General features: G+C 39.4%; 3 protein-coding genes across 13 annotated transcripts; 1 reads left to right on the top strand and 2 right to left on the bottom strand.

Annotated features, from left to right (window-relative positions):
- Positions 1-54: 54 nt before the first annotated feature.
- Positions 55-6,400, bottom strand: LOC103712585 (proteasome subunit alpha type-5-like). Its single transcript, XM_088721323.1, has 9 exons — positions 6,224-6,400; positions 6,047-6,128; positions 5,869-5,949; positions 4,493-4,606; positions 4,306-4,407; positions 3,684-3,742; positions 767-869; positions 540-605; positions 55-453 (listed from the first exon to the last, which is right to left on the bottom strand). The coding sequence occupies exons 1-9, from the start codon at positions 6,235-6,237 to the stop codon at positions 361-363; spliced, it is 714 nt and encodes a 237-aa protein (XP_088577449.1). The 5' UTR covers positions 6,238-6,400; the 3' UTR covers positions 55-360.
- A 2,625-nt stretch (positions 6,401-9,025) lies between these two features.
- On the bottom strand, positions 9,026-11,419 carry LOC103712608 (pentatricopeptide repeat-containing protein At2g33680-like). The gene has a single exon (XM_039129643.2). The coding sequence runs from the start codon at positions 11,417-11,419 to the stop codon at positions 9,026-9,028; it is 2,394 nt and encodes a 797-aa protein (XP_038985571.2).
- Positions 11,420-12,037: 618 nt separating this feature from the next.
- Positions 12,038-22,564, top strand: LOC103712607 (RNA-directed DNA polymerase (reverse transcriptase)). Of its 11 annotated transcripts, none has more exons than XM_088721322.2 (5): positions 12,038-14,632; positions 14,880-14,983; positions 15,693-15,823; positions 16,963-17,158; positions 22,002-22,564. In XM_088721322.2, exon 1 carries the CDS (start codon positions 12,252-12,254, stop codon positions 14,487-14,489), a length of 2,238 nt encoding a protein of 745 aa, XP_088577448.1. In that variant the 5' UTR covers positions 12,038-12,251; the 3' UTR covers positions 14,490-14,632; positions 14,880-14,983; positions 15,693-15,823; positions 16,963-17,158; positions 22,002-22,564. The 11 variants fall into 11 exon arrangements, with proteins under 11 accessions (XP_088577448.1, XP_089786720.1, XP_038985382.2 ...); XM_089930594.1 differs by having other exon boundaries at positions 16,931-17,158; XM_039129454.3 differs by having other exon boundaries at positions 15,582-15,823.
- The last annotated feature ends 2,113 nt before the right edge of the window (positions 22,565-24,677 follow it).

Below are 24,677 nucleotides of genomic sequence, written 5' to 3'. Positions count from 1 at the left end.
TACTTGAATTACCAAAAAAAACGATGTTTATACTTTTCAGTGCAAAATAAAGGCTATCTATCAATAATATCTTTTTGATCAACTGGTTGTTGCTGGAAGCAGAGGAAGCCATGACACATTTTTTCTTGAATGATACTTGTCGGCTGACAGGTTTATGATGTCTATTTTGCAAGTTACACAAAAGCAAAATATCAGTGAGTGCAAACACAAGCAAGACGAGATGAGCAGGGCAAGTAAAATCAGAAATATGGAATAAGATTCTCACTGGACATTCCCCAATTCAGAAAAAGAATCCCAACATGAGCTGATATCAGATAGTTTGTGGGAGAGAACATATTGGAAGCGTTAGTATCAATTCTTTTATAGGTGGTTGATGACAGCTTCAACCTCAGAAGGAGAATAGAGATGATAAGTTGGAGCCACCTTTGCAATGTCAACGTTGTTTGGTGTTACCTGAACAAAGAGCAAAATCCTATATCAGCATTATTTTGACGGTCCAGAAAAGGAAAAGAAATAAAATAACAACAAGACAGTCCTGCCTTGTCTTCCATCACTTGTCTCAAGATTGAGAGTGCTATCGTTTCAGCTTCCTGAAGGGTTATATCCTGCAGGATAATATCATCCAGTACATTTCCAAGGTTAATATCATTCATGAGTCAGTTTTGAGGGCTTCAAGTATTTGAAAGAAGCCTGGAAGTGGATGACTAGCTTGCAATACACAATAACAACTACAAGAAAATATAGTTGATCAAGCAAATCAATGTACCTTGTTATACTGCTCTTGCAAGGCGCCGTCACCTTCTTTCGAACCAGATCCTATTGCTTTTGCATTGCACTGCCAAAATGCGCTGGATGGGTCTGTGTAGTATCTGCATATTGCATGTGCGAAAAGTAAATACACTGCATAGGGAAACTATATTTATGCATGCATGTGCAAAAAGCTATTTCATTTACTTATGCATAAAAGTCAATGTAGTTCATTCGGTAAACGATAAGAAAAAAACGAAAATGAACCACTCAATTTACTTCATTTTTCTATCATCCTGCCAAAAAAATAGCAGATCATCACTCCTTTCACCGCATATGCGGAGTTTCTGGATAGGTTTAACGTACAGAAGGAGCAATCTTTTCAGCACACAAAAAGGGAAGGACATTGTTTTTAACATGGTTTAGCTTCCTTGAAGTCTTCAGCAGAATTGGCATAAGTTTTCTCATGAAAGAGATAATCACTCTATACTTAATTTTGTAATTTCGTATCATTATAAGCATGCTGATTATTTATATTCATGGCGTCTCAGCTTGCTGAACAAGGAACTAGAGCTAGAGGCACTGAAAAACAATGTGATGAATTTCCTACGACAAACAATGCTCCTGTAGTGAATTTGAGGATAGCTAGCTGGAAATTTTTTTAATCCATCCAACACCACATCCAGAAACTAATCCACCTGTGAAAGAAAGGTTTGCTATGCACCACAACAAATAAGATTGAGAGTTAGGAGGCATTAGAATTTTGAGAGCCGGAGATTAAATGGCAATGGTATGCCACTTCATGGTAGGCTTGTTATCCTGAACCAAAAATGAGCTAAGTGGATGCAAAGAAAAGCCGGCATATTTGGTTTTGATGAAGATACTGGTGGATAGTATTAATAACTTTGATAGCGGATCCTTGCAGCTGAGTTCAAGGGAAAACGAAAACAGTTAGTTTGTAACTGATCAACCTCTAGTCAGGATGAAAATCACAAGCTAGTGATTTGATTATCAGACATTCTGGACCACAAAGGCAATGAAGTGGATGATAAGAATGACATGATTGATGGTTGCAGTGCTAATGTTTGCTGGTGATCACTGCAGCCTACTATTGCTTCCGCTCTTATACATAGCAAATCTTTACACTGCAAAAATTACCTGCTGCCTAGTTGATGTCCGTACTACATTGTAAACATTACCTGCTACCTAGTTGTTATCCAAACCACTGGTGCTACATTTTGCATGTAAACTTAATGAGCTGGGGATATGGAACATCATGGTTATGTATGCAGCTGCAAACAAATATACATCATACATGGGAAGCTCATATTGTTTTGGTGGTTAGCACTTAATTGCTATACTAGTTACTTGAGGCATGCACTAGTGGGAGGATCTAACAGAACCTAAGTCGGCTATAGATAAAGGAGTCGCGGACTACTTAACCTCCCTTTCAAATGAATTCATATCCACCTGTATCTTTAGATACACATATGTAGCACATTTCTATGCTCATCTTTATGCAGCTTAGATGATGACAGCAAATGTTACAAGTATGGAACTATCGAATGGGTGCTGTTGAAATGCAGCCAAGAATTTCTTCTGTCATGAATTATGAGTTAAAAACCATTAGGCAGCATAAATTGTTTTCAACAAACAGAATAAGCATAACATTTATAATGTGACGGTCAAACATGTCTATGACTTTTCTAAATAATATTTCCTTGTAAATATTGATTGGAAGTAAATTATAGATTTTTTAATTTTCCACTTTCAAAATTTCCATGGCCTAGAGGGGGACAACTGACCAAGATGGTAGTCTCTACTGTTGATACAAGAGACCTGGGTTTGATCCTGCCCTCGCCGACTTTTGGCTAGGCTTCCATGCATCCTATTCTGACAAAATGGCCAACTATATGTTTCTTAGGTTCTTTACCAAAAATTGGCTGAAATATTTGGCTTTGATGGTCAAACGCAGTTGTGGCGCTGTGAATAAAACTAGACAGATGATTCTAGAATGCATGCTAGTTGATTACATGAAAAAAAAAAAACTCTAATAAGTATTAATTCATATATTCAATTGGAATAGTTTAAATCCACTAGATATGTACTATGTGCCTGAAGCTCTATTTCTTAAATTGAAATCCCGACCAATCTTTCTCCCTAGTACAGCAAAAGCAAACAATACAGCATACCTCCTTTTTCTCTCCCACTATATATAACAGATCTCTTATAATGAGATTACAAGAAATTAGTTTGACATATGAAAATGGATTAATATTGAACTAGAGAAAATTGCATTTTGAGAATATTTTTGAATGTCAACAACCTTAATGAACACGTTTCAGAAACATATCTTTAACCTTTAATACATGATTTATGAACCTTTGGTACACATCTCTAAAAGTAACACTACTTGTTGCTACTAGATGTAACCTGAATACTCCAAGGAATCAGTATGTTCGGCAAAAGAAGATTTCCAATATGCTGCTCAAATGCCTTTCAGGCATATAGGTGAAGAAATTTCACTGTATTGTTAGGAGAATCATTAAAATATATTGTTTCAGATTACCATGTCATAATTAAGTTTTACCATGTTAAGTAAGTTTCGATAGTTCAAGTATTAGAATTGAGGTTTACATCTTATGACTAGTCACCAGACAATTGTTTTGTATGGTACTACAGCTTACAGTTTCATTAGAAAAGTTTAATTTTATGCAATTAAATAAAATCCTGAAAACACAACATATTTCTTATTAAGCATCTAATGCATTCAAAAAACAGATGACTGAAGCTGCCCTATTCCTACAATTCAAAGAGATAAACTTCAGTCTATCAAGCATATGAATAGACAGAAATACTCCAACCAATATCAAATATACCAAATTGTGAGGCATCAAAAATTTGAAAATCAAGATATCAAGCAACGAGGTACTTACAAGCTAGGCCCATTCTCATCATGTCCAGCAATTAGGAGAGCCACCCCAAAAGGACGTGACTATAGAAAAGAACAATATTAATATAAGAAAAAAAAGGATCATGAATACAACTAATATCTATTTTATTTCATGGAATTATTTTTCTAAAAGGAGAAGATATTTTTGATAAATAAAGTAACATGAGCAAATATCAGAACAAGCAAAAAAAATTGTATTTTCCTCTTTATTTGAGTTGAAAATTCAATGGCAACCTATATTGGGTTAAATGCCCTAATATGGTTTCAGCCTACTTCGTGACGAAAATAAGTATGAGGATCACAAAGAATAGCAATGAAGATCCAACATCTTAAACAATGTGATGGCACAAAGCGACGAAGGAAAAGTCTTCCAAAGAGACACCAATTACCAAATGCACTTGAAAAGGAAAAGGCATTACGGTTCTAGACTGTTGAACTGAAATTTGTTAATCATGTATGGCATGCTATGGGTTCCATAAGCTGGAAAAATACTGTTTGGAAAAGGAAGAGCATCATCTAAAGCCCCCCCCCCCCTTCTTCTATAATTTGAATTAACATACTTATTCCAGATGTTAGTCAGGCTTAAAATAATTAACAAGGTTTACCATAGATCCTTCCTTGCCTTCACCAAACCTAAGGGCAAGATCACAGAGAGCTTGTGTAGTAGAATCAACTGACATTGGCTCGCCATATGAGAACCTGTGATTCTGATAATCAGGCAACCAGTTTAGTTATTTATAAACGCTATAGCACCTAAGCTACTCTGGAGTGCAACTGACAATGAAACAACACCTGGGTTTCAACACGTGCATGTTCAACAAGAGCGCGAGCATCAGCCATTACTCCACTGATAGCACAACCTATGTGTTCATCAATCTCCATGATCTTTTCTACACTGCCTGGTTCCTGTAATGCAATTTTTTTTTTACAATTTGATCTGTAGACTTGAATAACAAGAATAGAAACACATGAAAAAAACTATGAAGATGGAAAATTAAGGAAATAAAACCTCCAGAGGTGAAAGAGTAGTCAAACTAGAAGACAATCTGATATCAGATACAAAATTCAAGCTGCACATGGTGACCATCCATCAATGTCCAAATTTGTCAAATAATAACCTGGATAAATTGGTTTGTACAAGTGTCTAGCATTTATTGAGTAATGCAATGAAATAAAGTTGAGAATACTAGAACACCATTTTTAACTTTTTTTTTTTTTGCTTTGAAAATGGGGAAGGGGGGAGGAAGGGACAAGCCCACCCCTGCGTAGCAGCCCCCACTGGGCCCCCACCCCGCCAGGAGCCATTTTTAACTATTTACTAACTTGGTGTTTGGTATGTTTCATGTTTTTCAGAGAATCCATGAAAATATGTATGCTGAGTGGTGTAGCAGAAATTTTTTTCCCTCAGATAGGATAATTAAACTAAATTTAAATAGATCCCACCAGATTTCTTTTAGGAAACGAAAAGGCTCACAACAAATATAGCTGACATCAGATTGATAGTTAGGTGAATTTGCATAACCTAAGAGCTGCAGTGGCTGGGACGCTACCTTATTGTAGGAAAAAAAAGAAAAAAGAAATAAATTTGTGTAGAGTGCATTATATTCAAGTATAGAAACATAGCCACCAATAATTTCTAATATAGAAAGAATCCTGCATGCCTCTGGAAACAATAATATCAATTTAGTTCATAAAGGCAAGTATACCAAGATGTAGAATTGCACCATGCATGATAAAGATCAAGAGCAGTGAGGTTGGTGATTCTCTGTCCACTAGAATCATTTGAGGCGACTTTCCTGATGTAAAATAGCATATTCTCTTTTCTACTCATTTTCTTTCCCATTGACCTGTCAAATAAGTAACTCCTTTGCAGTGTATAAAAGGCTAAGATCATAACACTTCCTAAACTCCTGACCAACATAGTTAAGTTCGCTAAACTCATGACTGCCTTGAAATCTGAACAATATGGGTGCTTCATCTTATAATCAACTATTTATCTATAATACAAAGATCACGTCTCTCCACTATAAGGAAAGCCACATTAATAACACTATCCTAAAAGAGAATCCAATTCACAAACCCAATTCAGATTATCAATTAGAAGCCTAAATATTCACAAAGCAGAACCAAGAGCAAAACTTTGAGTTGAAGTTCAGGGGGGAAAATACCAGAAGAGGAGAACTGACACGCTTCTCAATAGCGAGAACGACACCCTCCTTTGTCTTCAAACCGATCGCAGTCGACCCCAACTGCGCAAAAATTAAAGCAAAGGCCGAGAAACGCTCAAAAGAGACCTTTTCTGTTGATTTATATGCCAAAAATTACGATAAAAATGGGAAAGATTACCTTGATCGCCTCGATGGCGTATTCGATCTGAAACATCCTTCCCTCCGGCGAGAAGGTGTGAGCATTTAGGCCATAATCCGTTCTTCAAATCCATCCCAAATCTCAAGGGACTCAACAAACGACTGAACCAAACAAAACGAGATGAACACCCTAGATTCGAGAGCGTTGAGGCCTCACCTTGTGAGAAGCATCTCGGAGGCCGACCAGAACCCTAGGATCCCGCAATGCAGCGCGCCGAAACCCTAGAAATTGCGTTTGAAAAGGAGATTAGAGGGAAGAGAGATATCGAAGAAAGTAGAAGGGGAGGGAAGGCGTCGCATGGTAAGGCCACCAGCGGGCGCGTTTTCGTGTGGAGGTGAAAGAATTTCTAACGGGGGAGGTGACGGGACTTCCGCCTCCAAAGTTAAGCCTTAATGGGCCTCACTAGATCAAGAAGAGGCCCATGGGCCGTGACACTGATGGATCCTGCTCGGTCTCTCAGACACTGAGCTCAATAGCTTATGGGAACTAATTGCTAGATGGGGGGATTGCCAAAAAGTTAACAATTTTTTTCCTTTTAAAAAAAAAATTCCACAATCTCTACCATTAAAATGATCCACTGGCAATTGTGGCAAACCCCTCTTCTGCCAATAAGTTTTCATTTGTTGGTAATTCGACGTATATCAGCAGCAAGATTTCGAGGCCGAGATGCGAGATGATTTAAGAAGTCCTCAGAAGTTGATGGATCATAATTCAATCCATAAAGCTAGTCCAGTATCTATGGCTTAAGAGTTCTTGGTGAGCTCAATTTTGATGATGATATTGTCCAAATTGAGAATGTTGGGTTTGGTTCGAAAGAACTTGTCGCGGAAGACTATATATTCTCATGGTCATCATAGACTAATTTGCGAAAGCTCGTGCAGTATTTTCGAACCACAATCGATCTTTTGAAAGCTGTTTTTTTTTTGTAGTATATTGATGCATTGTCTCTTTTTGAAGCAATCCCTAATCAACAGAAACCGACTCCCTAAAATACATGGCGTTTAGTGGTGCATGACTCAAATAATCATTTCTCAGATTAAGAACTCTTCCAACTGGACAAATGACCAAAAAAGATTATGCACATTTCTGGTATTAGTTACTATGTGCCAGCTATTTCATTTAGCTAATTACACTTGAACTTAACTTTTAATGTATGAGTTAAGGTTTGAGTTGTGGATGACTGATAATGATTTGTAAAGCCTTGCATAAGTAGGATTGCTAAGGGTTTGCTTTGTTTTGCTTTGTTCTGCTCTCTCTCTCTCTTCCCCTATGTCAAAAATAAATGGCCTAGTTTACATAAAAAAGAAATCATATATTGCTTTACATGTTATGTAGTCTCTCTGCAAAACTCTTAGTTGTTTTGTACAAGTTTAAGAAAAGAGAGTGGTGAAACTTGCCTGCTACCTAGTAAAATTCCGCTACTATATATTATATCACAAGTTCAAGCACCTAGTTTTAAATAATCCTTGATATTAGAGACATGTCAACCAATTCAATCCAAATTACTGATAGATGTCAGGTCCAATTCTTGATGTCAAAGTCGATGCTTAGATCATACGGTTCGCTGGTTTGTTTCTACGTTCGCATTGGAGAGGAGCAACCTGGCGGTATCTGGCTGGAATTAAATTTTTGATTGATTTTTTTCTGAAAAGTGTGCACTGTAACTTTATGCACTTACTTATCTATAAATTGTTTTCTCATTAGTTAACTACTAGAAAGATTTGTCATCTTAGTACCGAATTCTATATCGTTACCATTCTATTATTGTGCTGGTATGTGGTACGGTATAAGATGGCATGACGTATCAGGTATTCGTAAACAGCATAGCATATTGAATGTTGATAGAGTATGAGATTATGTACCAATTCGGTATCGTATGAGACTCCGTACCAATTTTACATTGGTACGGTATGCATGCTGATATAGTATGGTACCAGACCAATCAGTATGGCAAATCTTGACTAATGCAGTGAGTACTCCAAATAAAAAGAGATATGATTAAATTGGTATTGGAGGATTTAGTGCTAGCTAGTTGAAGCTACGCTCAAGATTAATAGTTACTGCATGATATCCATGCTAGTCGAATTTGTTAAATAAGCTCATGAATCCAAGAATTCTAGAGAAGAATGGGAGCAGAAGCAACTAAAATGACTCCTGCCAAAATTGCATGCTGTCATTACCGGACAACTGAGGGGAATCAGACTGGGATAATCTTAATTGATGTTAAATGAGAGACTGCATAGCTTCAACTTTCCACACAAAGAAACAAAAAAATTTGGTGCCTCAGGTCTGCAAGTACGCAGAAGAAATATAATATCAGAACTCATAATACGTGACTTGAAGACTTAATTAGTTGGGTGTAAAACAACTAAAACTACGTACATATTCAATCTCCCACGAAAAAATGAATGTGTAGAGCTATTTCTGTCCATATCAGTGATTTGCCAAACAATGCATCAATGAATTCTACAAACCTATTCCCTGGAATATTTGGCTTCGATAATGGAGAATATTCATAAAACAAGGTCCAGTTAGTCAGTCTTGTGATTTCACAGATCCTTTCTCAAAACTCTGTTCATGCCATTCAACTTGCAAGCACTCTGGCATGCAAGCAAAACATGTGAAATGGTCTTTCTGAATAATTTCAAGATAAGGCTGCATGCTTGAGGATCTTGATAATAAACAAATGCCGGTTGAAATACTAATCTTGAATGCTGATTGAGAAACTTCAAAAATCCAGAAGAACATAATACATTCTGTTGTATTCTCTCTGCATATGCTGTTAATCAGTATCCAAGTTTTAGAAAGACTGGCTTGGTGAATCTTGCCCACTCTCTAGTAGAATACTCAGGCATCAGTTCAGCTGATTTCCATATTTCTTACTTAGTTCAAGCAATCAGTTTCCACTTTATTATATACTACGGCCAAAGGGTATTAGCTAGTTCGTCCCCAATTAACTTAACAAGCAATCCAACTCTTGCCAACTTTTTTCACGTTTATGTGAACTATCTCCATTGCTTCTCTAGCTGTCCTTCTATCAACCCACCTTTCTTCAACTGCATACAAATTAGACAATAATACATAAGTTGATCCATCAACCATGCCCCACATCACCATCTTGGCTACCGCAGCCAAACCTAATGCAACGTATCCATAATTTATACAAGAACTAATCAGACTTCTCAACATTGTCGAACCAGGTGTAAATCCCATTCTTTGAATAAAATCGACAGCTTCCTTGAACAAACCAGCACGCCCAAGAGCATCAACAACACAAGCACAATGTTCAATCTCTGGTCTAATTCTGAAGTCATCCCACATCATGGTGTAGTATTGGATTACCTTGTGAACAAGGCCGCCGTGGCTGCAACCAGTCAGAACTGCAAGAAATGTAATTCCATCGGGCTTCACCCCAAGGTCAATCATCTCGTTGTATGCCTTCAAAAGCTCAGCAATGTTACCATGCTGGGCATGCCCCGAAAGCAAAGCATTCCAAAGGATGAGGTCATGTTTAGATGTCCTTGTGAAGTAGTTGACCGCACTCTTCATGCTACCGCACTTGGAATACATGTCAATAAGAGCGCTCCAGATGAAGGTATCCTCTTCTAGTCCAGTTTTTATGATAGCAGCATGAAGTGACTTCCCAATTTCAGAAGATGTTAATTTCGTTGAGGCTGTCAGTGCACAAGCAAAAGTAAAGTGATTTGGCTTTAATCCATCTTGGAGCATTCTAACAAGCCATACTAGAGCTTCCTCACTATAGCCAAGTTTCGCATAGGCTGAAATCAATGCAGTCCATGAAACAACATCATGCCTCATCATTCTGAAAAGTTTAGTGGCCTCAGTCAAGCACCCACAATCAGCATAAAGAGATAGTAATGCAGTCTGGACTGAGATATCGGTTTCACAACCTGACTTGATCACAAAAGCATGAGCTTGTTTTCCTTGATCAATAGCCTGCAGATCAGTGCATCCCGTGAGAACACTGATGCATGAAACTGAATCTACATAGAAACCTTCTCTATTCATCTGGTAGAAACTTCTCAAAGCTTCCATGGAGAACCCATTGTAGACATACCCTGATATTATTGTCGTCCATGATAATACACTGCAATCTTTACCAAGCTGTTGAAATATTTTCTGCGCATCCTCCATAGAGATACATTTTGCATACATATCCATTAATGCATGTCTGATGCAGCTGTTGGATTCGAAACCATATTTAAGAATAAGAGAATGGAGCTGTATACCTAGTTGCAAGCACCCAGAAGTGGCTGCAATCCCGAGAATGCAAACTAACAATATGTCATCCAACAACCCTCCTTCATGGCAGATCCAATAGAACACTTCCAAAGCATCTTGAAAGCATCCTAGATTGGCATAGCCATCAATCAAACTGGTCCAAGACACCACGCTCTTGCTATCTGAACAAACCAACAAATCAAAAGCATCATTGGTAAAGCCACAGTCACAATACATCCTCACAAGAATATTCTCCACAGCATCGTCGCTCTCAAAGCCAAGCTTAATTGCCAAACAATGAACTTGAATTCCTTGTCTCAAAGATTCATACCCATTAATCCCACCCAACAGATTCACAAAAGTAGCTCTATTGGGCACCATAGAAAATGCCAAAACATAATCTCGAAACTTCACAAAAGCTTCCCCAAAATTCCCAGCTTTTGCAAGTAAACAAATCACAGTGTTAACCAACACAATGTCTTTACACTCCAACATGTCAAAAACCTTCATCATCTCACCTAAAAGCCCAAACTTAGCGTAAAACTCGACAAGTCCATTTGCAACAAAAGCACTGTTGCCAAGGCCATACTTAATTATAACGCAATGAATCCACAATCCCACACCAAAATCTCGATAACTTGAGCAACTCTTAAGAGCACGTGTGAAACTAAATTCATCCGGAGCAACTCCACATCGCAGCATTTCTCTGAAGCCAGCAAAGGCATCCGAGCGGAGCCCAGAAAGAAAGTACCCATCGATGATGGTGTTCCAGGAGACAACATCAGGTTGCAGCATTTCATCAAAGACCTGACGGGCGTCATCCACGGACTGGCACTTGGAGTACACATTGGCCAGGCTGTTTGAGAGGAAGAGGCGGGGACGGGGCATGGTCTTGAGGATGTGGCAATGGAGGGCCTTTCCATTGGAAATCGACTGGGTCTCCGTGAAGGCTCGGAAAAGCCCGGCGTACGTCTTCTCTAGCTCAAAGAGTTCCGTGGAGGACCTAATGGAAGCTGGGTTATTTGAATACAAACGGGTGTGGAATTTGACCGTTAAGTTGATGGTGGAGCGAAAGGAGAGCTTAAGCTTCGTTGGAGATCTGAAGCCCATCCATCCAATTAGTAATTACCGAGCCATTATCGCCGGACCTCCTTCCAGTGATCTAATGAGAGCTTAGGAGCCGAGCCCGTACCATCATAACGGGTCCGACTCGTGAAGCGCAAATCTGGAATTGTATCTCAAAAGTTTTCTGGCAGATGAATTTCGATAGTAGCTTGTCTGCTGATGATGGTAATGCTGGAGTGGCGTTCGGCGATCAGGCCTCTAGGTTGATTGCTGCAGGGCGTCGTACTTTTGAAGCTCCTGCTTTTGGAGCGAAATTCAGGGCTGCGTAAAAGAGATTATTCTATGCGAGATTTGTGCTAGAGGCTAAGTGTATCATTCTTGAGGCGGACTCAGCTGCAACGATTGAGCGTATACTAGAGATAGGCGAAGGAAGGCAAAGCATTCATTTCGAAGAGACATTGGGCTGATGTTGAAAGAGTGTTGTACTTTTCAGATCGTGTATATATTTCGGAAAGCAAATAAAGTTGCTGATTAGACCATCTTATTTGCTGCCCAACACTCTAGAAGAAATCTTTGGACTCAGCTACTGTATAGTTTTTTTTTCTATAGATTCAGCTCGCTGTGCTCATATGAAATTAGTGTCAGCTTGATGTACCAAAAAAAAAAAAAAATAAATAAACAAATAAAAAAAAAAGGGTCCCGTTCCACACGTTTCCGGATCCGGATCTATGCACCATATAATCGACTCCTCCGCCTTTGCCGGCTTCTCCGCCGTTCCTTCTCCTCCCTCGGCCGCCCTTTTTCGTTCAAAAAACCTCGTTTTTTTTCTTAGACTCCCGCCGCCGCCGGCCGACGCCTCCTCCTTCTTTCGAATTCAATGCTCGTAGCTCTCAAACGCCTCCTCGTTCCTTCCACAGCCCGCGCTTTTACCTCCCTCTCCCCTCTCCCGTCCCCTATCTCCCCTTCCGACTTCGAATCCCTCGTCCTCCGCCAGTACCGAGCCGGAAAATTCCACGCTCTCCTCCCCTCCGTCGTAGCCGATCCCTCCGTCCTCCTCGCCGCCTGTCGCAACCTCTTCTCCCGCTCCCACCCCTCCTCCTCCACGCTCCCCCTCCCCCTCCTTCCCTTCTCCCTTCCCGCCCTCTCCGCCACCCTCCGCAGCGGCGCCCTCGACCCCTTATCTCTCTGCTCCTCCCTCGCCTCCTCCCGCCGGAAAGGTCAGGCCTTGATCCTCCCCACCCTCGAGCTCAAAGTCGCCCTCGAGGCCCTCCGTATGGCCCTCGCCGCCGTCTACGAGTCCCGCCTCGCCACCTTCGCCTACGGCGGCCGCGCCGGGATAGGCCGCCACACCGCCGTCCGCTACCTTAAGTCCACCGTCAGCAACCCCACCTGGTGGTTCCGTGTCGCCCTCCGGCGTGAGCACTTCGGTCCCCGCCACGTGCGCCGTCTCGCCGCCGTCATGGAGGAGAAGATCGACGATCCAGCCCTCATTGCCCTCGTCGAGCGGCTTTTCAAATCGGAGGCGGTGGCGATCGAGCTCGGTGGAGTTGGTCTGGGGAGAGGGTTCCCCCAAGTGAGCGATCTTAGCTCGATTCTCATCAATATCTACTTCGATGCCTTTGATCGGGAGATCCAGGAGCTTCGAGCTGAGGTCCATAAGAAGAATCCCAGGCTCTGTGATCTCGATGGTGAGAACTCTCCGGTTATTCATATGCCTATTAGGGTTTATGCCGTTAGGTACTTGGACGAGATACTGGTGATCACTTCTGGCTCCAAATTGTTCACAATGAACATAAAAGATAGGATTTTGAAGCACTTGGAGGGAGAATTGGATCTCAAAATCGATAAATTGAAGAGCTCGATCCATAGCGCCGTCTCCGAGAAGATGGATTTCATGGGAATGGAACTTCAGGCTGTCCCTCCTTCGGTTCTGCACCCTCCCATGTCAGAGAAGGCCATTAGGGCAAAGAAGAAGTACCTAAAGAGGAAGGCGGCAAAGGCATTGGAGTTGAAGAATGCCCGTGAGACTCGAAGGAAGAAGCTTGGATTGAAGATATTGAATCATTTGTTCAAGAAGCTTAAGCGTGGCCATGTGTTTGAATTTGATTTCCGGATCGAGAGCGAGGTCAGAGAGGTGTTTAGGAATTGGGCTGAGGAGGTGGTGGCAGAGTACTTCAAGTCTAGAGAGGATTGCTGGAATTGGCACCGGATGCTCACGACTGGAGACTTTTTATCTTTGAAGAGGGTGAGGGATCAGTTGCCTCCGGAGCTGCTAGATTCATACGATGAGTTTCAGGAGAAGGTCGATAAGTATCTAAATCCTGTTGGAATTAGTAAGGTCTTAGAGGAAGAGGAGAGACAAGAGGAGGAAGAAGAAGAGAGGAGATATGCTAGGAGGACAGTGGAGGATTTAACTGAGTTGAAAATGAGAGTCAATGCACCTATACAACTTGTAAGGAGGGCGGTGAAATTGGCTGGGTTTACTAATTCTATGGGGCGACCCCGGCCAATCAAATTGCTCATCTGTTTAGAGGATGCTGGTATTATCAAATGGTATGCTGGTGTGGGAAGGAGATGGTTGGAGTATTTCTGTTGCTGTCGGAACTTTAGAATGGTAAAGACTGTTGTCAATTACCACTTGAGGTTCTCTTGTTTCTTGACACTGGCAGAGAAGCATGAATCCACTAAACGCCAAGCCATTAGACATTACACCAAGGATCTGAAAGTCATCGATGACAATGGTGTGGAAGAAGTCTACTTTCCTACTGAGAGGGAGATAAAGATGATGGGAGACAAGAATCTCTCTGATCCAAAGCCTGTGGATGGCACATTATCTATGATTTTAGCTAGACTAGCAGTCAATGAACCTGCTTGCTCCTGCTTAGCCCATTTCTGTGATAGAAAGGATACTGTTCTCTATAGAATACGTTTGCTTCAGAACCGTTTGAATGTAGATCCCTTGAATGAGAACAGGTGGGTGCCAGGGATGGGCGCTATTCATGAAAGCCTGAATAAAAAGGTTCTTTCACTCTGTCCACAACATGCAAGCGATTTGTTCATGGGCAGGATTGCACTCCAAGACATTGACTGTACCTCATTTGTGAATGTCGAGTAAATTGCACAAGTAACATATCAATTGCTTAGACGATATGGTTCTGAATTCGGTGAAACTGTTGGAGGTCATCACTAGACAAATGTTCACACAAGCTCTCCTTGTTGCTTTGCCAATGTGGTGTTGCTAACTCTTCATTTGCCCAGGTAAGAGAGATTTGATTGAAAGTTTCATATTTTCAAATAAAATATTGATTGATATTAATGTCATTGTCATTTATTGGGTACTGAAAATGGAAGCTATTCAAGGAGTTACAATTGAAGGATCAAAAGTTTTTGCACTAACAAGACATAGACTAGCATCAAATATGTGACTTTAGTTAAATAATATCCTGTTTAAGTTTTTATCTTCTTAATGGCTCAGTCCTTTTGTTTTTCAATATGTATTTACTAGGTTCTTGTTCTTTACCAAAGAAAAAGGTGCATATTATAAGCTATTTTCGGTATTACTGCTCGGTGACTTCTGGTTTTAGAGATGCACAATTCTGGTATTGGAAGGTATGCACTTTAATTCTTCTTTATCTTTCACAAGGAGCAATATTCTCTTCTAGTCCTTGTTTGCTTGTAGCTTTTATGTATTTTCAAAAGTAGATAATTTACTGTAGACATTTTTTCAGTGAATTAGAGATCATATCATCAATAGATATCGATTCTGAACCAGATCCATATTTTCTAAGAATGAATCAGCAAATTTTATATCATAAGCATGCAAGTTTCCTTGAAGATTAGGCAACTCTTCTTTTCTGCTTATCAAATTATGATAAAACATAGTACTGCATTGTTTAAGGACCATCCCTAATATTCTTTTGATGATGCAGTCAGAAATGGAATGTCTACCGACTTGATTGTCCTCTAGGGAATTACCATAGCACTAGAAAATGCAAAATTGCCCTTTTATTACAATTATTAGTGTCCTTCCCTCTTACAGTCCTTAATGTTGATGTGAGCTTGCATTTGGTTTAATTGGCTGCACAAAGGGATTAAGTCATAAGACTCTGTTTGCTGTAATGTTTATACATTTGAGAAGTATAGCAATTGCTGGTTTTTTGTACTAGAAAAACAAAATAAAATTTGGAAATCTTGCATCTTTCTGCAGATATAATAAACTATTGTTCCAATCTGTCATGGAAAAGTGCTATTTCACATCTGAGTATACACAAGTAAATGTTGAATCTGGCAATGTGAATAAATATCTTCTATGTTGTAGCATATGCAGCAACATTCGAAGCTAGTGAACTTGTTGATTACACTTCAATTGTTTATGAAGCTGCCAAAATTTCTACCAGGGTTCATACATGTTCTGCTATGCAACTTCAGATAGCAGTTCTGCTCTCTTTGGTAATGGCACAGTGGCCCTATTTCACATTTGCATTTCTTGAAAAACTCATTTGGACAATGATAGGTTATGATAACAATCTGCACTTTGGAGTATATAGAAAAAATGAGATCGCAATTTTTTCTTCTTCATGGAGCCATGTTCACACAAATAATATGCAATTTATTTATTAAAGAATTAGGAAACTGATCTGGAACTTATACCTAGACTAGTATCATTAGGGTATGTTTGTCTTTGCTATAATTTCTTGTTTTCTATTTTAAAAACAAAATTACAGAAACTGAGACAAAAAACATGTTTAGTGTTATAGTTTTTATTTTCTTTTTTCAAAAATTATTTTTTAAAAAAATAAGAAAATCATGTTTGTACCACCACAACCAATACCACCTCTACCACCATCATTGCCTTATTACCTTTGCCATTGTTGTCGCTGCCTCCACCACTATTGTTGCCGCCTCCACCACTATTTTTGCCGCCTCCGCCATCGTTGTTGTCACTGCCACTCCACCGTTACCATCATCCTCACTTTGCCACATTGCTGATATCTTCGCTATCGCTACCACCACTGCCACCGTCATTGTTGTCGTTGCCTCTACCACACCACCACTGCCATTGTCGCCTCCGTCCCTTTGGCATATCATTGATGTCATTGCCACCACCGCCACCACTGTAGCTATCATTGCCACCTCTATTATATCATTGCCAATGCTGCCACTGACACCACTACAGCCTCCATTGCCTTCGCTGTTGCTACCACTGTCTCCTCCTACCATCACCATGTTTGTTTTTAAAATAATTGACTACACCAAATCTGTATATATTTGTAAAAATAAAAAAATAGAAACAGAATTTCTATTTTCTGAAAATAGAAAAAAATGAAAGTGATTGCAAATGACACCCTACTTTCTACAAATTTTACTAACATATTGGTCAAAAAAAACTTAAAACAACTTATCTTTAGTCTGGTTAACTAGTCAATGTTGGAAAATTTATAGCCGTAATAGAGCAATCCATTATAGATTGAGGTACCTGTCTGGGTAAATAGAGCACATCTAGGAATTGATAGAGGTGCTCACTCGTGCACTTATTGATCCCCTTCTGATTTTGAGGATTAGTGCTGAACCATGCTTATGACATGAAGATGGTCTCAAAGCAAAAGATAGCGGATGAGAAAGTGAACATGGTGATTAAGGAAATGGACTGAAGCAGAAACACACCCTGATGGAAACCCAAGTAGCTAAAGTGATGCATTAGTGGAGGCTTTGGAGGTTGGCTCCTTGACAAGCACTTGTCTAGTACAATAAATCCACCATCTGAGCATTTGGGACAACGAACAGGTAAAATTTTAATTATATTTGAATTTAGGTATGAAGCTTTTCATTAAAATGTGATGCTTAGTTAATTGTTCTTCCTAATAGGTCCTGATATTTATATTACTCTTGAGGATTTACTGTGTTCGAATATATGTTCCTTGCCCGTAAGTCATGTATGTCCACCCAATAATGTGACTATACTTTTCCTCCAGGTGTTCATAACTTCATACTCGCTTATATTTACCTGTAGGCTTATTCACTTATTCATTAGCAAATAGCCTGTTATTTGTTAGTCCATATGTTGCATGAAGGAACTAGTGAATGTGTCGTGTATTTAAAGCCTGATTGTTATATGTCCTGTGTATTATTATTATTTTAAAGTTATCAGTGCAATAGCTAGTATTTCTGGGAATGTTTTGGCATTTGTCTACTATCTGATTTGCTGTAACTGTCATGGGTGCCTTGTTGCTTTGGCGTGATCTTTGCGAATGTTGTAATAGTTTGAGTAGTTTGACCCTGCTGGCTTTTTTTCTTCCTTACATGAGAAATATCTTGAACATCTTAACTTTCTCTATTGAATTTGGGTTGTGAAGAGCTGAAACTTTGGTTTCTGTTTCCTCTTTCTTGGTGGAGATGTGATCTTTGATTCTTACTTGGTGACCAATTAATTCATGTAGATCTCTTCTTATTTTTGTTATTTTTAAAATTTCTTAAATGGATTTATGGTTGGGTTATCTTCATATCTTGATGAATCTTTTGTCTTTGACCATCGAAACCACTCTAGATTCCTGCTCTTAGAATCTTTCCCAAGATATGCAAAATTTTCATCCACGATAATACTGTCACTACTAGCTGAGGACTATTAATCTGCTTGTGGGTGTCAAAAAAAGGGGAATTTTCATCTGAGCTCTAATAAACCTAATGAGGTTCTGTAGCTAGTAAGGAACCATCTAGTAGATGTAGCTAACAAATTAATAAGCATCCGCTAAGATGTGATGCAAGGTCTGCCGTATCGGTACCGGTTGGCATACGGGTGGCAGCCCGGACCGGTACGTACCGATCTCATACCGGTTCCGTACCAGTCCGTACCGGTTCCATACCGATTTTCCAACGATAAGCTACCGGTACCAAATTTCACGCTGATCCGGTACCGGTCCCAGGCCGGACCGGTATGTACCGGCCCGTATCGGCCGGTATGTACCGGTACGGTAGACCATGATATGATGTACCTTGCAAGGAGAGGCAAAAGATCTTTCTCAGTGATATTTAGTGTAGGTAATCTCTAGTTGCTGGAAGGTATCTGGAGCAATATCTATTTGAATCTCAAATGGTTTTTCGTTTTTCCATCTTCAAGATGTTCAATAGTTAATGGAAGTTTTCGAGGATAATGATAATTATTTTGGAACCTATTTTCCTCAAGGACTTATTTGTGATTCTTGTATATTTTATAATTATAGAGTTTACTATGACAAAATAAAGAATTGCAGTCTTTATGCACACAAAACTTTGGGGAACAAAGGGCAAAAGGAATTCTATATGTATATTTTGTTTCCAATCTACTGTTGTTAATATAGACATGGAGAAATAGCCTCTTGGGTTTTGAAATGGTTGGAATACCATATGGGTCGTGATAGTGTCATACTACAAGATTTATCATTGTCTAATTTGGGTCCAAACAATAACAATAGCATTTATAGTTTTGTTTTCCATTGATCTTAGTAATTTTGGCTCCAAAGCAAGGCTATTAATAGGCCTAGGCTGGCTTGAAGGCTCATTGGATTGGGCTAGATTAGGCTTGACCATAAAGGTTTTTGATCGGGCTTGGGCCTAAAAGTCAGAGCTTGAATGAGCAAGGTTAGTGGTATCATTCTGAACTGCTCGGTTTGGGGCGTATCGAGCTGTACCGGAGGCGGATTGGGATGGTTCCAACCTTCACATTGAGAAATCGGCAAGGGGAGGGGGAGGGAGAAGGAAAGAGAGGAAAAGAGAGAGAGAGAGAGAGAGGAGGGAGGGAGAGCGAGGGAGGGGAGAGAGAGGGAGAAGGTCGGTGGAGGCCAATGAAGGGCCATGGAGGGGCGGAGGAAGGGCTCCTCCCTTCGGTTCCCTTGTTTCATTCGAAACAAGGGTGTCGGTGAATGAGTTTTGGGCTGGTTTCTAGGCAAAGCCTTGGCCTGGGCCCAAGTTAGATCCCGACATGGATCTGATCTTGACTTGGTATAGCCCCAACAAATTTGTGCCCTAGATCTAATCTCTCCATCCTCTTCTTTTCTTTCCGGTGGACAATGGAAGTGTGGTAGGTGGCGAACGACCCCTCCCTCTCTCTCGGTTCCTCTCTCTTCATGGAGCACTGGAGGTTAAGGAGGGTGATAGGTTTCTTTTTGGGATCCTAATTTAAGTTTGATTGACAATAGAGATTTAGTTTAAGAGTCCAAGTTCATTCGGGATTGGCTACCTCGTATTTCCTCTTTTGCTTTTTCTTATGTTTGCAAGACAGTTATGAATCTATAAATATGTAGTGCCTTAAGGGCCTTCTAGACAAAAATCAATTTAATAAAATAAGCTTAAAGGCTTTTGGAGGTGCCAATCCCCTCGAAATGATCATATATATATATATATATATATATATATATATATATATTCTTCTACCTAATTTGGCTATTTTTTTATTTTATTTTGCTTTAAATATCATACATGGGAATTGGGTTCCTATCAACTTGGTAGCATAGCATCTTTCCTAATGCATGACTCTCATGCAAAATTAGAAGAAAAAGCTCAACATACAGGTCTTGAATCCTACGGCATGGCAACAGAAAGTTCTCAATAGACAAACGACCGAACAAGTGACTCAAATGGGAGCCCAAATTTAAAGCATGATTGGAGGCCAAGTTTGACCAGAAGCTTGAACAACTTGAGGAGTTCAATCTAGGCATAATGACTAAAGCCTTTGAAAAATTTTGGAATGATCATCGTGATTGGACTTCAGCATTCACTGTTGCCAAAGATCCTGATAAATAAAAGGTGGAGGATATTGAAGACTAACACCAATATGCAAAGGATACTAAAGATGTTAAAAGATAGAAAGTACATGTCATGACAAAAATCTTCGTTCCCTTGCATGAAAGTGGAGTTTCCTCCATGGCAAGATGGCGATCCATCAGGATGGATATCATGAGCATAAAAGTTTTTCCATTTTCATGGCATTGCAATCCAATGGTATGATTAGTTTGAGTCATACCATGAGCTTTCTACATGGGAAGAATTTATTGAAGGACTCCTCGTTCTTTTCGGTCCTCTTGAATATGAGAATGTCATTTTGGTCCTACATAGGAATGATAGGTTTCTTAATTGAGGATGCTTATTTTAATTTGATTTATGATAAGTGTTTAGTTTAGGAGTCAAGTCTATCAGGGATTGGCTACCTAATACTTTTATTTGCTTTTCCTTTTTACCTTGAGGACAAGTAGCTATAAATCTATAAATATGTAGTGTGCTACGGGCCATTTAGATAGAAAATCGATTTAATAAAATCAGCCAAAAGGATTTTGCAGGTTCTGATCCCCTCTAAGTGATCAAATATTCCTTGTTCTACCTATTTTATTTATTCATCAGTTTTGTATTTGCCTCAAATAAAATTGGTAGGAAATGGATTCCTATTAGAGGGGGAGGTGGAGGCTAACAATCTCCTCTCTCTCGGACTCCCCCCATTCTCTTTCTAGATTGCACTCCCCCCATTCTCTTTCTAGATTGGTCGCTCACTCGTTGAAGCTAAGAGATGATGGTGGTTATGGGAGACGTTTGGAAGACTTGGCCACTTATTGAGAAATGAGTTCTTGTTCTTTATCCCCTGCTGATGCCAAAAACTAGGAAGTGGAGACCATTTGCTTGTGCCAAGTGCTGAAAATTATAATGTTTACCATCTGATGTGTAAGGATGCAGTGTGCGGTCCTGTGAGCTTAATTAAACATTGTTTGGCTGGATTCTTGCAGCTCTGTTGAAAACTTTGGGATATCCTTGGCTCAGATCCAGCCCATTGGCATCCCCATAGACGAGCTCACAACCAAAAGCTCATAAAACACATTGCCACTTTAGGCAAGGAGCAGCGGTTCGATTTCAAAGGGCGTTGGTCCTCGCTTCAACCCCAATGATACTATGCCCAGTTCCACGAACACTGGCTTGGTCTGGGGGCTACGTGGGGTGGAGTCCGTATAGGGTAGTGGGTGGGGGAAGATCTAACTGAATAGAACCATGAGCTCTTGTGCTGGCACACTGACTCACTCATCCTGAACATGCATCTCTTTCCATTGCCATTCGCCTATTGGCGACTGAGATGTCCATTTGATTAGGTTTAAATTTTGAACTCTTTAATGCTGGTACATATATATCTCAGCTTATGTATCTGCCATTATGATACATGTAACATGTTACATTATGTATTGGTGTTGGCACCCGACACCTGAGGTGAGCTTTTCCTCCACTGTATATTGGTTAGGGTATGAGCAGACACTGAGCCTCGTCTTTGTGGCCTGTTGTTTTCACCATAGATTGCAGCGACTTAAGTCGATGTCGGCTTCCATTAATTACCAAGCCTCATGTTTGATTTGAATCAGATGTTGGTGGTCCGTTGTTTCCCCTGAGCCCGATCTTGGTGGCTTGTTATTTCCACCGTAGCTTGCCGTGCCTGCTTCCATCAATTACCAAGTCTCACGTTTGATGGGAACCAGATGCTGTGCTATTTCTATCATATTAGAGCCAGATGCTGTTAATTGCAATTGCTTGATTGTTGCTTATTGGTTGTGATTCTAAGATTCATACATCTAGAAAGATGATAAATATCATATCTAACAACTTTCCCCTTTTATGCCGCCAGGATCTGGGACGCCAAACAGATGTGGAGGAGAGAAGGCACAGAGCCACAGAGATTCTATGAGCAAAGAATGAGGCCAATAGCAGTCAAGGTCTATTTGTAAGTCATGTAGTAAGCAGCCTTCTGTGACTTTGGTGGTGATGATGATGGTGGTGGTGGTATGCAACCATAGATGGTGGAATTGTGGAGTGTCTAAATTAATCAGCAGTTCCTTGATATCTCTAAAAAATCTTGAGTCAGTCGTATTCTTTTCATTGTCCAAACAATTCTTGACATTTTATGTATTAATCAAATTCTTTTTGCCTTTTTGGAGATTAACAAGTTTATTACTTCATTCATCAAATACTCATAGTTACAAATTAGAGTATGCTATCTGTGGTCGATGGTGATGGTATATTTTTGCTGCTTGCTACTTATTTATTGCCTCTTCCATGCCCATGTTTTCCTTGGGTTAGTGACCAATCGAGAGAAATAGAAGGAATACGTCTATTGTACTGTATTTATATACTGTAATTATATCATGCTCGCTTGCATGATGTGCCTGTATTTATATAGTTGCCTTCCCTGACTTGGTTTTTCCCTCTTTTGTTTTTTCTCAGATCCCTTTCCATAAAGTCTGAAGGATTAAATTCTTTGTAAAATATATTTTATTTATTCAAATATTTTTTTAATAAAAATTAAAAATATGATTAAATTTCGACAAAAACATGCCATATTTTAGTTTATTAAGAAACAATTATTACGGCCGTATATGCTTTGCTCGTGTTCATTGCATGTGCTTCAGTACCAGCCCTTGTAAGATTCATTTGCATGGGATGCAATCAAGAGCATCATATTCTTTCTACGACATTGATAGTTCGTATGCATGGACTCATGGTGCAGTGCTTCAAGTATATGTGTAAGATTTTCGCTGTAAATGGAAAATTTCATTGGACTTTATCTTCAAAGAATATGGAGCCATCCTCACAATTCAAAGTGACCTTCTCAAGCCTTTGGCGTTGCATATTACATACTATTTGATGCGAGGCATTTGAGTTACTTGAGATAAGCAGCATAAAAAGAGTTCAAAACTAAATCCCAAATGTTCCTGCACCAATTTACAGCCACTCAATAACTTTCATCTGCCCTTCAAAATCCAACCTGATAGATGAACAGGCTTGCTTTGCTCGGTGGAGTTGCATGGTGCTTTGTAACCACAGAAAATCATTAAAGGGTACTGGAGACCTTCTGAAGTTGAAGTCGGGCAAAATTTTGAATGAAAACAGAAAAAAAAAAAGTAGAAGATTTTGAATCTGATTATCCTTGTCGTTGGGGGTCCCATGCCTAGTATTTATAAAAGAGAGGGTGCAAATCTAGATGATTCTAAGATTCGCGAACGAGTGGTTGAGCTCTTTCCATATCCGTGGATGAGAGATTGAGCTCTTTTCATATACCGCTCTTTCCATATCCGCGAACGAGAGGGGTTTCAGGTGTGGTGTGACTGGGCGCTTTTTTTATTTATTGGTCCTTTACCATATTTTTTCTTGGAGTACTGAGTTGTAACCGATCAATTATTATTCGTATTTTGCTAACCATTTGTCGTCACCATTCGGCAAACTGAGCTATCACGCAAGATTTTAGGGATGAAATTTTAGAGATGGCAAGTCTAAGATATATTACTATCTATACTCTACATAATCCACCCTCTAAGTAAATCGTTATTAGCACATAAATAGGGAGATTTTATTTGGTCCATCGCTATCCACGTATCGATCAGGAACAAAAGAATAAGTATATGATGGTGGGATCCAACTGCAATATATTTTCTGTCTTGCTTATTTTCTGGACCCTCTCAATTTTTATCGCTAAAGAGGTTCCAAACTCGTGGTTCACACCAGTTTCTCTTTTCCCCTACATGCATACGTCTCACGTGGGTCCCACCTCTACTTGCCATTCCAAACCCTAACCTCGTCGCCCGCGCATCTTTATCCACGTTTTTCAAACTCTAATCGCGAAACTACTCCGCCTAATCCGGCCTCAACAAAACATCCTGTAACATATTTACCATATTACCCCCCTCCCAAGCACGCGGTGGCCCTCAACGTCCTATAAATTATTTTATTTATTTTTGCAAACAAAAAATATAATCTCCTCTCCAGTTATATTATATATAATGATGAGGAAAAAGATAATTACCTTTCTTATATATTATTAGTATTGTAAATATTATAAAATAAATAATAAAATATTAGTTTTATTGTATAATTTTTTTAAAATAATTTATATTCGATTTGGGACTAATAGAAAGCAGCATATCTATTTTGCCTCTTCTGATCGAACCTGCCTTAAAAAAAAGAAAGTTTTCTTCCTACACTATGAAAGACCGTAAATATATCTTTTTTGAAATAGACCGAGCTTTTCTATTAAAAGTCCACCATATATAAAGTGGATAAAATCGAGATTTATGCTATAAATATAAATTTATTGCTACAAATATGAATTATTAAAAAATAAAATATGGTATTTGGATACTTTTAGTGGTCGTCGTGTTAATTCTTTCGACCGAATTGAACCCCTCGGTTATAATATTTATTGTTTTAATTTTAAAAATTAAAATATTATTTTTGAGGCAAATAATAATTTCCGCAGGGTTTGTTATAATAATCTAAAATTCTTTATTTTAGACAAATCTCATCCCAA

The sequence above is a fragment of the Phoenix dactylifera genome, chromosome 5 (genome assembly GCF_051530095.1).
Source record: "Phoenix dactylifera cultivar Ajwa chromosome 5, Ajwa_hap1_PhDact_Kaust_v1.1, whole genome shotgun sequence".
NCBI classification, from domain to species: Eukaryota; Viridiplantae; Streptophyta; class Magnoliopsida; order Arecales; family Arecaceae; genus Phoenix; species Phoenix dactylifera.
This window is presented reverse-complemented; position numbering and strand designations above follow the sequence as displayed.

Excerpts from the sequence above, each read along its gene's own strand:
- LOC103712585 (XM_088721323.1), bottom strand. Across the intron at positions 4,607-5,868 it reads GTGTCAGTTCTCCTCTTCTG|GAACCAGGCAGTGTAGAAAA; the intron begins GTATTTTCCCCC and ends ATTGCATTACAG. Across the intron at positions 870-3,683 it reads GATGAGAATGGGCCTAGCTT|ATACTACACAGACCCATCCA; the intron begins GTAAGTACCTCG and ends TGCAATATGCAG.
- LOC103712608 (XM_039129643.2), bottom strand. The coding sequence starts at position 11,419 with ATGGGCTTCAGATCTCCAACGAAGCTTAAGCTCTCCTTTCGCTCCACC.
- LOC103712607 (XM_026806733.4), top strand. The coding sequence starts at position 12,252 with ATGCTCGTAGCTCTCAAACGCCTCCTCGTTCCTTCCACAGCCCGCGCT.